Below are 11310 nucleotides of genomic sequence, written 5' to 3' on the forward strand. Positions count from 1 at the left end.
AGCCTGTTCAGCGGATTCTAAGCCATCCCTGTGGGAGGACCAGAGCAATAAGTGCAAGCCTCCCTATGTATCTGTAAGTGAAACAAATTTGATATATCCACAGTAGATCTGAAGCCTGTTCAGCGGATTCTAAGCCATCCCTGTGGGAAGACCAGAGCAATAAGTGCAAGCCTCCCTATGTATCTGTAAGTGAAACAATTTTGATATATCCACAGTTTTGTTTGAGTGTCAGCTTATACATAGTTATTTTCCAAATATGTTGTTACACTGATAATTATTTTTTCAGTATCAACAGTGATCTGATCATTTTTCGATGTTGCCAGTCTGATTCTTGCCCTGCCCCCAATGTACTTGCAGAGGTTTTTTCTGGTCCCTAATTACCTTCCACGGTTCTTATCGTTTGTTATTATTTTCACTGGATAAGGCCATTGGTTTTTTATGGAGGTTGAAAAGATTTATTGAATTAAAATGAAAAATAATAATTTTGTGTTCATTATAATTCCTTTTGATTTCATTATAAACAATGTTGGTTTGACAGGCATGAAGAAAACAAAAAACGTAAAGCACTGTCAACGCATCCCCATTTTGGATTTTTTTTTTTTACTTTTGATTTAGTGAAAGGTTGAAATCAAAAACTCTGTTGTGAAATGTTGAAAGGAGTATGAATGTATAATGTTCATCCGTAGTTTCTATATTATATTTGTTTTTTAATAGTTGGTTCGAAAATCTTTACTTAATATAAGCATTTATTTTGATAGGAATAATGTTAAAATTTAATTAATTATATTTTTAAATTGTATTATTAAATGTTAGAATTTATAATTTCATGATCTTTTTGAAATATGATATATATATTATAATTTTTTATTTTAAATACATGTTTGCGTATCTAGAAAATTATGAAAAATTAAATACATATATATATTTTTTTCAAATGTTTATGAAAAATTAAATACATATATATATTATGAAAAATTAAATACATATATATTTTTTTTTCAAATGTTTATTTCCTAATTTGATTTTGTTAAACCACGTATAGGTGGTTTCAGATCACATCCCTAATGGGATTAATATTGAATCTAAATTAGGTTAAAGAAGAGTTGGGGTATTTATTTCCATTCTTCTCTTTTGTGATACAGGAGTACTACATTAGGCATACTGATGGTTGCCCCGTGTATTCAGAAGCAGAGAAGCAGCGTGTGATTCAGTGTTTGGAGGCTGCCATTAGACGAAGAGCATCAGAGGTATGAGTCCAAGGATCGAATCCATGGTGGAAATTTATTCAAAACCCTAAGACTTGGGATTCCCAGTGCATTCAAATTTGATCCTTTTTAAATTTTAGTCAGCTTAGTGTGAGTTTTGTTGATGATATTTTATGAATTCAGGGTATGCGACTGGAACTCTGCACCAACGACCGTGTTGGGCTTCTGTCGGAGGTGACTCGCATATTTAGAGAAAATGGGATGTCAGTTACAAAAGCAGAGGTGTCAACGCAGGGTGATAAGGTAGCTGATGTGTTCTATGTGACTGATACAGCTGGAAACCCCGTTGATGCCAAGACAGTAGAAGCTGTTCGCCAAGAAATTGGACTAACAATCTTGCAAGTAAAAGACGACTGTATGCATACAAAATCTCCTCCAAGGGAACCTGCCATCCGATTCTCCCTTGGTGATCTCTTCAAATCAAAGTCAGAGCGTTTTCTCTACAGCCTTGGATTGATAAAATCCTATTCTTAGATGTTGTATTTTGGGCCTCTTGCAATGGAATTAAGTAATTTCCTTTGAAGGTTGTATGTATGGACGATGGTTCTCTAAAAACCATCCTCGTTCATCTGTTTTACACTGTGACAATTACCTTGCTAAAGACAGAAATTGGGTACAGCAATGCCAGGATCTAGAAAGCACAATACCACTGGGATTTGCCAAATATGATTTGTTGATGATCGAACAGAAGACCAGCAATGGAGAATTATTCACCACATTGGCCGAACATGGCCCTGTCATTTGATGACCCAGGAATTGCGAAATTGACCTCATCATAGAGAAGTGTGCAAAATTGGTAGATCTGAAAGAAGACAGCACTAATTACAGTGGTGGTAGGAGAAAGGAACTAAATCCACCTAATCTAGAATTGCTTATACAAGTTGTACAAATTACAAGCTGATAAATAGTCTTTGTTCTACAAAATGACAACTCTTCAAACTACACAGGTAAAGACCATTGATGAATCACAGTGTTAACATAGATTCTAGTGCTTGACATAGATTCTTAGCACTTCTTGGCCTTGTAGGAAGTAAAATACTCCTTTTAGCCACTGGAGGTTTCCTTTGAAAAGTAGAAGTCACGATCCCAAGTCTATCTGCAAGAATTGGGCAGACTGAAGGAGAAGGCGTTGGATTCTGGACTTCTTGCTAAACATCCGAATTTGAAAGGTGTGTGATTTGGTAGGAGATTGGTACAGCACGAGGTGACAATTTGGGGCAATTGCTGGTAGTTTTTGCTTTCCTTCATCGAATAGGAACTGCACCCCACCTTTCCGTTTAGAGATTCCTGGTCAGTGGTATGTTTTCGCTGGATCAGCTAATACAGTGCTTCCCCCTCCTTTCTTAAATCATTTGAATCCACTGGCACTTCTGATCACTTGCACTTCTTATACCGTTGTATTGATGATGTAAAATATGTAAATAATTGTATAGCAAATTCAATGGAGTTGGCCTCTGGATGATCATAGTTCATTGTTTGTGATCGACTTGACTGGGGGTTGGCCTCTGTATAGCTCTGTATCTTTTTCAGCCCATAATAATAAAAGTTTATTACAAATGTGTGTGGTGCGATTCCCAGTGCATTCAAATTTGATCCTTTTTAAATTTTAGTCAGCTTAGTGTGAGCTTTGTTGATGATATTTTATGAATTCAGGGTATGCGACTGGAACTCTGCACCAACGACCGTGTTGGGCTTCTGTCGGAGGTGACTCGCATATTTAGAGAAAAATGGGATGTCAGTTACAAAAGCAGAGGTGTCAACACGGGGTGATAAGGTAGCTGATGTGTTCTATGTGACTGATACAGCTGGAAACCCCGTTGATGCCAAGACAGTAGAAGTTGTTCGCCAAAAAATTGGACTAACAATCTTGCAAGTAAAAGACGACTGTATGCATACAAAATCTCCTCCAAGGGAACCTGCCATCCGATTCTCCCTTGGTGATCTCTTCAAATCAAAGTCAGAGCGTTTTCTCTACAGTATTGGATTGATAAAATCCTATTCTTAGATGTTGCATTTTGGGCCTCTTGCAATGGAATTAAGTAATTGCCTTTGAAGGTTGTATGTATGGACGATGGTTCTCTAAAAACCATCCTCGTTCATCTGTTTTACACTGTGACAATTACCTTGCTAAAGACAGAAATTGGGTACAGCAATGCCAGGATCTAGAAAGCACAATACCACTAGGATTTGCCAAATATGATTTGTTGATGATTGAACAGAAGACCAGCAATGGAGAACTATTCACCACACTGGCCGAACATGGCCCTGTCATTTGATGACCCAGGAATTGCGAAATTGACCTCATCATAGAGAAGTGTGCAAAATTGGTAGATCTGAAAGAAGACAACACTAATTACAGTGGTGGTAGGAGAAAGGAACTAAATCCACCTAATCTAGAATTGCTTATACAAGTTGTACAAATTACAACCTGATAAATAGTCTTTGTTCTACAAAATGACAACTCTTCAAACTACACAGGTAAAGACCATTGATGAATCACAGTGTTAACATAGATTCTAGTGCTTGACATAGATTCTTATCACTTCTTGGCCTTGTAGGAAGTAAAATACTCCTTTTAGCCATTGGAGGTTTCCTTTGAAAAGTAGAAGTCACGATCCCAAGTCTATCTGCAAGAATTGGGCAGACTGAAGGAGAAGGCGTTGGATTCTGGACTTCTCGCTGAACATCTGAATTTGAAAGGTGTGTGATTTGGTAGGAGATTGGTACAGCACGAGGTGACAATTTGGGTCAATTGCTGGTAGTTTTTGCTTTCCTTCATCGAATAGGAATTGCACCCCACCTTTCTGTTTAGAGATTCCTGGTTAGTGGTATGTTTTCGCTGGATCAGCTAATACAGTGCTTCCCCCTTCTTTCTTAAATCATTTGAATCCACTGGCACTTCTGATCACTTGCACTTCTTATACCGTTGTATTGATGATGTAAAATATTTAAATAATTGTATAGCAAATTCAATGGAGTTGGCCTCTGGATGATCATAGTTCATTGTTTGTGATCGACTTGACTGGGGGTTGGCCTCTGTATAGCTCTGTATCCTCTGTTTCTTTATCAGCCCATAATAATAAAAGTTTATTACAAAGCTTGGGGACCTATCTTTGATACTTTGACTTGCAAAGCTTGGGGACCTATCTTAGATACTTCGACAACGACAATGCCAAGCCTCTTGTGACTGTTGACAACTGTTTGGAGAGGGGGTATTCTGTGGTGACTGTTCAGTGTAAAGACAGACCTAAGCTTCTCTTTGATATTGTTTGCAGCTTGGCAGATATGGAGTATGTTGTCTTTCATGCCACTATAGACTCTCAAGGCCCACAAACTTTTCAGGTATAGCTCCAGCAACTACAAGGGACTTGATTTTTCATAGGATCTTTGTTTTTTTTCAAATGTTTATTTCCTAATTTGATTTTGTTAAACCAGGTATAGGTGGTTTCAGATCACATCCCTAATGGGATTAATATTGAATCTAAATTAGGTTAAAGAAGAGTTTGGGTATTTATTTCCATTCTTCTCTTTTGTGATACAGGAGTACTACATCAGGCATACTGATGGTTGCCCCCTGTATTCAGAAGCAGAGAAGCAGCGTGTGATTTAGTGTTTGGAGGCTGCCATTAGACGAAGAACATCAGAGGTATGAGTCCAAGGATCGAATCCATGGTGGAAATTTATTCAAAACCCTAAGACTTGGGATTCCCGGTGCATTCAAATTTGATCCTTTTTAAATTTTAGTCAGCTTAGTGTGAGTTTTGTTGATGATATTTTATGAATTCAGGGTATGTGATTGGAACTCTGCACCAACGACCGTGTTGGGCTTCTGTCGGAGGTGACTCGCATATTTAGAGAAAATGGGATGTCAGTTACAAAAGCAGAGGTGTCAACGTGGGGTGATAAGGTAGCTGATGTGTTCTATGTGACTGATACAGCTGGAAACCCCGTTGATGCCAAGACAGTAGAAGTTGTTCGCCAAGAAATTGGACTAACAATCTTGCAAGTAAAAGATGACTATATGCATACAAAATCTCCTCCAAGGGAACCTGCCATCCGATTCTCCCTTGGTGATCTCTTCAAATCAAAGTCAGAGCGTTTTCTCTACAGTCTTGGATTGATAAAATCCTATTCTTAGATGTTGTATTTTGGGCCTCTTGCAATGGAATTAAGTAATTGCCTTTGAAGGTTGTATGTATGGATGATGGTTCTCTAAAAACCATCGTCGTTCATCTGTTTTCCACTGTGACAATTACCTTGCTAAAGACAGAAATTGGGTACAGCAATGCCAGGATCTGGAAAGCACAATACCAATGGGATTTGCCAAATATGATTTGTTGATGATCGAACAGAAGACCAGCAATGGAGAACTATTCACCACACTGGCCGAACATGGCCCTGTCATTTGATGACCCAGGAATTGCGAAATTGACCTCATCATGGAGAAGTGTGCAAAATTGGTAGATCTGAAAGAATACAGCACTAATTACAGTGGTGGTAGGAGAAAGGAACTAAATCCACCTAATCTAGAATTGCTTATACAAGTTGTACAAATTACAAGCTGATAAATAGTCTTTGTTCTACAAAATGACAACTCTTCAAACTACACAGGTAAAGACCATTGATGAATCACAGTGTTAACATAGATTCTAGTGCTTGACATAGATTCTTAGCACTTCTTGGCCTTGTAGGAAGTAAAATACTCCTTTTAGCCACTGGAGGTTTCCTTTGAAAAGTAGAAGGCACGATCCCAAGTCTATCTGCAAGAATTGGGCAGACTGATGGAGAAGGTGTTGGATTCTGGACTTCTTGCTGAACATCTGAATTTGAAAGGAGTGTGATTTGGTAGGAGATTGGTACAGCACAAGGTGACAATTTGGGGAAATTGCTGGTATTTTTTGCTTTCCTTCATCGAATAGGAACTGCACCCCACCTTTCTGTTTAGAGATTCCTGGTCAGTGGTATGTTTTCGCTGGATCAGCTAATACAGTGCTTCCCCCTTCTTTCTTAAATCATTTGAATCCACTAGCACTTCTGATCACTTGCACTTCTTATACCGTTGTATTGATGATGTAAAATATGTAAATAAGTTGGCCTCTGGATGATCATAGTTCATTGTTTGTGATCGACTTGACTGGGGGTTGGCCTTTGTATAGCTCTGTATCCTCTGTTTCTTTATCAGCCCATAATAATAAAAGTTTATTACAAATGTGTGTGGTGCTTGTTTGTGCTATTGTTCTTTGTATTATGTTTGGCACTTTTTATGAAGTAACCGCGATGATGATACTTCAGGTATTTCGTGGCAATGTTGATTTGCTATGTCTGATTTATAAGATTTCTGTTGTTATTTCACGGGAGGTTGCTATGCGCTGTATCATCTCCAAGTGCAGCCGAGGATAGTTAACAACAAATCGTGAACTCCTATGGTAAATGAGCTTTCAAAGGATCTAAAGAAAGTGAATTCTCAAGGAATTTATGGTTACCCATACAAGAGTGATCAGGGGAATGGCCCTTCTCTAGAACACACCGCCAAAAACATACAGAACATTTACAAACACATACAGAGAGTCCCTGTTTCAGTTCTGCAAGTGATAAAATTGCCTCCAGTTGCAACTTTTGTACATCAGCATTCCCAGAAAATTCTGCAGTGTTGCAGTGAAGCCACTTTTCAACACGATCGCGCCGTCTATCAGACAATGCCACTAAGAAATCGAGAAATTTAGAGTGCCAAAAATCACCATTTTTGCCTCTCCTTTCCAAGACACATTCTAGTTTCGATTTGAGACGATACAAAATTTTGCCATTTGACATAGATTCATCCAGAGTTGCAAGCTCCAAGCCAGTGTCATGCAAATCTAGAAGGAGATCCCCAATTACCATTGGAGCGTCACTTACCTCTTCCTCTGAGTCAAATTGGCAGCCTTCAAACACTGAATCATGATTAGATAAGCCATTGCTTGTAGTCAATCATGCATGGATTCATTTGACTATGAATTGGCTCTGGATAATACAAATGTATTGCCTGCATTCCAAATTGTGGTCAAGGAGATTTACACTAATGTGAGCAAGAAAATGCTGAATTCAGATTCCTATAAGTCTCAATTGTCTCTCAAAAGAGTTAATATTATGGATGTATATGGAGATGGGGATGGAGTGGAACCACCCAAGACAAAGAATTCTTGCTGCTGAGGATTCAGAGAAAAAGCTCCTTTGTTTCTGGGCCTTCTTCAAACAATTGTCTGTGTCCTTAATTGGAAGAACAAATATGCAGCATAAGCTATTAGCATGATGATGTTGCTGACTCTAGACAGTTGTAATGTTGATACAGCTGCTTCACTATATGCCACAGATTGTTGAAGGGCCAAGGGTGCATGAGACACAGTGAAGCCATCATGAGAAGACTGGAGTCGATTCCAGAAATAACCTACGTCATATAGCAATACAACACCCATGGTTAGGCCCTAATGAATGAATATCATGAGCAGGTTGGACTTGTTTTGGTGGCCTAGGTTGTTAAAGAAAAACTAAAAATATATCACATGCCTTGTCAAACCGTTGTTCTTTTTTCATGTTGGCAATTCCTCCACAAAAGAGAGATGTGCCAAGCACAAAAAGTAAGTTGGAAAGCTCAGAGCCTAGTAGAGAATACTTGACCACATTGGTCTTGCCATGGTAAAGTGCGAACACTGTAATGAGCATCTCTGTTGCATTTCCACATGTGGCGTTGAGCAGCCCGCCAACTATAAGAGAATTAATTAACAATATATTTGCATCAGTTACTTTGAAATGTCAAACACTTTCTCATATATATCAATTAGCTCATATCTTGTATCCACAAATATGAGTACATAGTCCATATACATATAAGAATCTCACTTGTTGGTCCAGTGTAGAATGCAATTTGTCTGCAACAATTTACAACAAAACATCAGATTGTAGAACCAACAAACATAATATTTTATGAAGTCACTGCACTGCAGTGACCATTCCAAGTGTATAAACAATTGCAGTACAAGGTATAGATTACACATAACCTATGTACATATACCATGCAAATTTTCACTTACTCGGTGACAAAGCCTATACGTTCAGCAAGAGGTGCAAGGCCAAGCAAACTTATGATGAACACCTAAACCTGCAAACAAAAGAATGTGGAAAATGATGCCAGAAAAACTTACAGAAAATGTCAGAAATGATAAAATTTCAAGTAGCATGAACCCTCCGTCCTTTCTATTGATAAACTTACAAAAATGATGCTACTTTCAATAAAGAGCTCGAAACACAACTTGTTATTGTTAGATTGCTTACAATAGATGGGCTGGAGCTTCCATTTCTGGTTGCTTTGTTTCTTCCACTCAAAGAGGATGAGTTCATTTCCATCACGTATTCCTCCAACATGGCTATCTGCAGCTTTCGCATCCATATTCAAATTAATGTTGTTCATAGGGCTCAGACATTGATACCTATTTCCAACATCTGCACTTAAGGTCCACAGAACAGACTGCTCTGCCTTGTCATGATTATAATCTGCCAAGTATATCTGTTCAACAACATTCAACAAAAACTATGGATTAGGGGACCATTGTTGTAAACAACTATGTTGCAGCCCATAATGCCCAAGACCCTGGCATTCTGAAACCCTGAGTTAAGGTGGTTTATAGCATTGCAGTGAATAAGACTTCTCTACATATCCAGAGGAGAGGCTATATTAAACAATGAAACTAAAAGGAAAAGGGAAATAGAAAGTTTTACCTGGTCCCATTCTTTATCCCCGTGTTTCAGAGCATGTCTGGCATTCTGAAACCCTGAGTTAAGGTGGTTTATAGCATTTCAGTGAATAAGACTTCTCTACATATCCAGAGGAGAGGCAATATTAAACAATGAAACTAAAAGGAAAAGGGAAATAGAAAGTTTTACCTGGTCCCATTCTTTATCCCTGTCTTTCAAAGCATGTCTGGTGGCCTTGTATATCGATATGGATACCTAGTTGTTGTTCACGTGAATTCATTTGTTTAACTTCACCTTCAACTAGGCGATCTTTAAGGTATCTAAACAAGTTCAATGGATATTTATGACTACTTTTATTCTATTTCATAGCCACTTTAACCCCCGAATAGGGTTTTCGGCATGGCTTCCTCAATTCAAACTCATTATCATCGACCCTTGCTTTCAAAAAAGCCCATTCACATTTCAATATTCTTCCACACACTATGCCTTACGGCGTTTCCTTTGCAACATTAGGTGCAAATGCTAGTTATAATTTATAAGCTGCGATAAATTATTATTCTCAATGCTGTGCTACACTGTTCTGCTCATCTCGCATAAAACCACTCATCTCGCATAAAACCAAGGAAAGCATTGTTCCTCTTTCCTATAGAAACAAAAATAACAAAACGCAGCCACATGTTCTATTTAATCCGTAAAGGTCGGTCCGATTAGTGTCACAACGTTTCACCTGCGCGCGATCCATAATCAGTCTGGATATCCGATTGACACTAAACAAATAGAACGTTCAATGAGGGACGACATGGCATGCAGTTTTCTTTCCTAATTGAGAGGTGGGCATGTGAATCCGGGCGGAGGGGTAGCGCCACATTGAACAAAAAGATCCAGAGCCAATGGTAGGATGACAATGAAAGAGAAGGGAAAGAAAGAACAGAATAAGGTAGTAGAGGTTGCAGAATATGGATTCCATAGCCGCTGTGGTAGTTTCAACGCGCAATTTTCTTAATTCAATATATTATTGAAGAAAATCCTCATTGAAAACCCGCAAGCACTCCACATGGCGTCGGAAGCGGAAATCGTTCTTCCGGAAAGCTTCTGGAACATTTCGGGAAATAAAGATAATAAACTAAACGTCAGTATTTCTGTGTATTTATGTTGGTTTTATATTCAGAGGAACATGAATATGTTAATAAAATATGTGAAGTTTCAAATTGCGATTAACCATGGTCTCATTAAGACAAATGAGTACATCTGATTATAGTCATAATTTAAAATTCAACGAGAGTGCAAAAGATGCGATAAAATATTATTATCAACGCTGTGTTACATTGCTCTGCTCATCTCTCATAAAACCAATGAAGGAGATCATTGGTCCTCTTTCTTACTGGAACAAAAATAACAAAACGCAGCACATATTCTATTTAATTCGTAAGGGTCGGCGGTTATTGTCACAACATTACATTTCACCTGCGCGCAATCCATAATGAGTGTGGACATACGATTGACAGTAAACCATTAAAGGAAATATACGGCAGTGAGGGACGACATGGCATGCAATTTGCCTCCCTAATTGAGAGGTGGGCATGTGAATCCGGGAGGAGGGGTAAGGCCGCATTGAACAAAAAGATCCAGAGCCACTGGTAGGATGACATTGACGCTGAGTAGCTTGAGGCGGATAGTTGTACATAAGCACAGCGCTGCCTCCAACTCCGCAACGCCTTGTATGAGTGGGCAGCACTGGTTGACAACAGGGTCGCCAATGCCTAAGTGCACCAACCCTCCCAACAAATCCACGCACGCTCCCAGTTTCAATGCATCCAAAGGACATGATGAACTTCCTCCGCCCGATCCACCACCTGGGGGGCTACTGCCGCTGCCCGGGACGCTCGGAGGTCCGCCCGATCTCCCACCTGGGGGGCTACTGCCGCTGCCCGGGACGGTAGGAGGTGTTGCAGCAGGAGGAGAGTCACAAGAGAGCACTAGCATGGGCATGGTGGTTGCAACACTAATCATAAATATGAAAAGCATCGCTGCAGCCTTTCCCATCTTCAACCAAATGCGATGTTGTCCCTTACCCGAAATGAAATTGAATGAGAGAGGAGGGAAAGAAAGAACCGAAAAGGCAAAACAAGGGAGTTGCATGTTTGAGGTCGCAAGATGTGGATTTTATAGCAGCTCTGGTAACTGTTTCAATGCGTAATTTTCTTAATGCTATCTGTTATTGTAGCAAATCCACATTGCAAAAGTTCAAGCACTCCAGAGGGCGCCGGAAGCTCAATCGGAAACTGTATCTAGTCCTCCCTCCACGTTTTATAATAAT

The 11310-nt window shown here is 39.2% G+C and overlaps 2 protein-coding genes and 1 pseudogene across 8 annotated transcripts; 1 reads left to right on the plus strand and 2 right to left on the minus strand.

Annotated features, from left to right (window-relative positions):
• The first annotated feature begins 934 nt into the window (after nucleotides 1-934).
• LOC149196867 (ACT domain-containing protein ACR4 pseudogene) lies at nucleotides 935-6474 on the plus strand (annotated as a pseudogene). Of its 6 annotated transcripts, none has more exons than XR_016254687.1 (5): nucleotides 935-1247; nucleotides 1389-3743; nucleotides 3824-4607; nucleotides 4807-4911; nucleotides 5053-6474. The product of XR_016254687.1 is annotated as an ACT domain-containing protein ACR4 pseudogene, transcript variant X3 (transcript). The 6 variants fall into 6 exon arrangements; XR_016254689.1 differs by having other exon boundaries at nucleotides 936-1247; nucleotides 1389-2555; nucleotides 2919-4607; XR_016254686.1 differs by having other exon boundaries at nucleotides 937-1247; nucleotides 1389-2562; nucleotides 2919-4607.
• Nucleotides 6475-8394: 1920 nt separating this feature from the next.
• Nucleotides 8395-9192, minus strand: LOC149196868 (ricin B-like lectin R40G3). The gene is made up of 4 exons (XM_089408472.1): nucleotides 9183-9192; nucleotides 9018-9070; nucleotides 8512-8805; nucleotides 8395-8400 (listed from the first exon to the last, which is right to left on the minus strand). Exons 1-4 carry the CDS (start codon nucleotides 9190-9192, stop codon nucleotides 8395-8397), a joined length of 363 nt encoding a protein of 120 aa, XP_089264598.1.
• Nucleotides 9193-10556: 1364 nt separating this feature from the next.
• On the minus strand, nucleotides 10557-11036 carry LOC149196869 (36.4 kDa proline-rich protein-like). Its single transcript, XM_089408473.1, has one exon. It carries the CDS (start codon nucleotides 11034-11036, stop codon nucleotides 10557-10559), a length of 480 nt encoding a protein of 159 aa, XP_089264599.1.
• Nucleotides 11037-11310: the final 274 nt, after the last annotated feature.

This window comes from Pinus tabuliformis, chromosome 2_2 (assembly GCF_031772625.1).
Source record: "Pinus tabuliformis cultivar Carrire ecotype Pingquan chromosome 2_2, CPIR1, whole genome shotgun sequence".
In the NCBI taxonomy this organism is placed as follows: domain Eukaryota; kingdom Viridiplantae; phylum Streptophyta; class Pinopsida; order Pinales; family Pinaceae; genus Pinus; species Pinus tabuliformis.